This window comes from Metarhizium brunneum, chromosome 1 (assembly GCF_013426205.1).
Source record: "Metarhizium brunneum chromosome 1, complete sequence".
Classification (NCBI taxonomy): Eukaryota; Fungi; Ascomycota; class Sordariomycetes; order Hypocreales; family Clavicipitaceae; genus Metarhizium; species Metarhizium brunneum.
The window spans coordinates 1,033,356-1,036,720 of record NC_089422.1 but is presented as its reverse complement, the minus strand read 5'-3'; the positions used below and the strand labels follow the sequence as shown (position 1 = coordinate 1,036,720).

At 55.7% G+C, this 3,365-nt stretch overlaps 1 protein-coding gene across 1 annotated transcript; it reads left to right on the top strand.

The window, feature by feature from the left end:
- Positions 1 to 2,055: 2,055 nt before the first annotated feature.
- On the top strand, positions 2,056 to 3,099 carry AQY1 (Aquaporin-1; the record flags this gene model as incomplete). The annotated part of the gene is made up of 2 exons (XM_014686483.1): positions 2,056 to 2,364; positions 2,443 to 3,099. The coding sequence occupies 2 exons, from the start codon at positions 2,056 to 2,058 to the stop codon at positions 3,097 to 3,099; spliced, it is 966 nt and encodes a 321-aa protein (XP_014541969.1).
- Positions 3,100 to 3,365: the final 266 nt, after the last annotated feature.

The window sequence follows — 3,365 nt, the reverse complement described above, 5'->3', positions numbered from 1 at the left end:
ACTCGCCTCCATGATACCGAGGACAATGGCCAATGCTTCCCGCCTCTGCCGGCAACTAGAAACGGCTTTAGATTGCAGCTGCGGCTCCGTTCACAGCCGAACGATATGTGGCTTGAAGCTTACATAGCGTACAACCTTGGGCAATACGCGGTTGCCAGCCACTGGGGAGGCAGTCCTCCCACCATAGCAAGCCGGGCACAGTGACAATCAATCCATGACTATTTCTGTATTTGCATCCTGGATATCGTCATGTCGGTGAAGAGTGGTGACTACCCAGGCAGGTGGTTGGTGGGTGTCGGTGGTATAAGTCGACGGCCTCGTCAGACCATGTATATTGCGTCGAGCATCATACGCCCACAGACAGGCACATGGCAATAACCTCACCAGCAACGAGCCACGGTGTACTCCGTAGCAGGTTCTTAGAGCCCGCTGGAATGCAGGGATCTCGAATGCTAGCCGCACGAACGACTTGGCGCCGAATGAGGCAAAGGCAACAAGAGCAACAAGCCACAGTCCGATCCGGTGGAGCTCATACGCGCGCCGTCGACGATGGAAGAGCTCGTCGGACCGTGACCCAATTGGCCGCGCCGCCGTCCTCTCCAAACTCTGCGGCCATGCGCCGCCTGATTGGCCCAGGATCCCCACGCTCACCCCATTCCATCTAGGTTTACGAGCTTGTTAGTTTCAGCCCCCTTACGTAGGAAGCTGAAGGCCAAACAAAAGCTGACTCGCCCATTGGTCGAGGGGGACCTGCAACGGTCTAGACCCGGCCGCGTTTCCCACAGCCGTCTGCCAACTTTTCAGCGCAGCATGGCACCCATGAGGCCTTGGCGGCATGTGTTTCTTGCATGACGAGGACCCTTTGCGGGGCCGCATGGCATAATCCGCACGTACAAGCGCTTGGCCGAAAACAGACAGACGTTAAGACGTTGCGACTTACGCCGTACCATGTAACTTACAATATCCATGTTGAGATGGTGGGGGCACCGTTGTTCTGCTGCATACTACATGCACATGTCTGGTACTATATCGACATATGTATGCACATACATACTCCGTACATGTAGGACACACAATTGTGCATGTGTCTGCGCATCGACGACACTAATCCAACGCCTCCCAGTGCCTCGTCTTTCCCGCCCAAGCCACTCGTCCTCGTGAAAACTTTGCTGCCACAGACTCCTAAACAAGTCTGAGTTTTTATTTTTATTTATTTTTATTCCTCTTCTTGTTGCCTGGCTCCTCTTCCTGTCCCGTTGATTAGCTGAGAGATGGACCTGCCACTGAGCCGTGCTGTCCGGACTTTCCGGCGCTGGGAGCCGGCTTCCACGGTTTGCATGTACAAGACAACCGTGGGACAAGTCTTGGCTGTGTGTTGTATGTACATGTATATACCTTGTATTCAACATGGAAAGAGATAGATGCCTTGAAAGAAGTGAGCGTCATAGACTGAAGCCTTTGTCGAGCAACATCACCCTGCCCCCCTGCCCACGAAGCTATTCACATGAGGAGGCATGATAGTCACACGACATCTGCATTTATAAATCACACCAGTGCCATCCGGTCCTTCAAGACTGCCTGCAAGTGAGGAGAGCCACGGGATTCCCTTTGCACGACTCCGCTCTTCAGCATTGGCGAGTTACAGCAAGCCTCCTTTTTTTTCCTTCCTGCGCCGCTGACTAGCCACACTCCTCCTCTCCCTCGGGAAGAGAGTTTGACCCACGGACTGGAGAGCATATCACGGACCAGAGTTGATTGCTGCTGAACACGGAGCAAGATGTGACTCGTGCCGAGATTTTCATGACGCTTTCTGAATCCGTGATCGTCTCGGTGCTACGACGACGGGGAGCAATACCCACCCTGAATCGCCGCTCGAAAACCTTTTGAAAACATAAATACGCAGACGGCTCAGAAGCTTGCCCTCAAAGCTTCTTGTCAACGTCTCTCTTGCCCTTGGCTTCTGGCGTAAGTATCGGCATCGGCACCCAGCACTCGTTTTCCACCACGCCGACGTTTCGCTCGCAACATCATCATCTTCTTCTTTCATCTCTCGCCATGACGCTACGCAACGTGTTCAACTCCCGGGGGAGCAGCTCCCAGGAGTCAGGGCCTCGCAAGCACATGTTTGGAGACTCGGTGCGCAACCTGTTGGTTGTGATTTTTGGCGAGTTTTGCGGCACCTTTATGTTTCTCATGCTGTCGTTTGCCGGGGCCCAGACAGCCATCAACAACAACCAGCCAAATATCCCCGACGGCCCTATGGCCCCGGCTACTCTCCTCTACATTGCCTGCGCTTTCGGTACGGCCATTGCCGTCAACGTGTGGGTGTTTTACCGCGTGACGGGTGGCATGTTTAACCCTGCTGTAAGTCGTCAACCCTGCCGCCGTCGGGACACTGGTGTCTTGTCCAACTTGTGTGCGTGTGTACTCATTGCTTCACAGGTCACCCTCGGTCTGATGCTAGTCGGTGCCGTCAAGCCCCTCCGAGGCATCCTCATCATCCCTACCCAACTTGTTGCCGCCATCGCCGCCGCCGCCGTCGTGGACGGACTGCTCCCGGGACCGCTCACCGTGGCCAACTCTCTCAGCAACGGAACCTCCAAGGTCCAGGGCGTCTTCCTGGAAATGTTCCTCACCGCGCAGCTCGTGCTGACGGTGTACTTCCTCGCCGTGGAGAAGCACAAGGCCACGTACCTCGCGCCCATTGGCATTGGCATCGCCGTCTTCATCGCCCACATCGTCGGCGTCAACTACACCGGCACTTCCATCAACCCTGCGCGATCCTTCGGCCCCGCCTGCATCCAGGGCTTCGTCGGCTACCACTACATCTACTGGGTCGGCCCACTGATGGGCTCCCTCCTCGCCTTTGCCGTCTACAAGATCCTCAAGTGGCTCGAGTACCAGAGCGCCAACCCGGGCCAGGACGACGACGACGACGACGTCGAGAAGGCGCTGCCCCCCGTTGGCACCGCGACGTCCACCCAGCAGCACCACCAGAAGAACCACCGCAGCACTGCGAGCGAGGCGAGCGATGGCACGCTGCCGACGCCTGGATCGAAGGAGATCCGGCACGATCCTATGCCGCACGTTGCCGCTTGAGGGAGGAGGGGGGTAGGTTTTCTGATGGAGCCGACGGGCCCGATATGCATCTTGCCCGAAACGCAGTCAGGGAAGCCGTCTCGATAATGGATGCCGTTAATAATGTAATACCTGTGGCGTCTTAATACGGCACAACCCGCATGAATCACATGGGAAGAACGAGTCATATGAGAGCTCGTTTATAATATCCAGCATGGAGGGGTTGGAGGAACAAGAACAGTGCTGAAATAAAATGATGGCATCGAACCAGCTTTAGTAAATTGTAC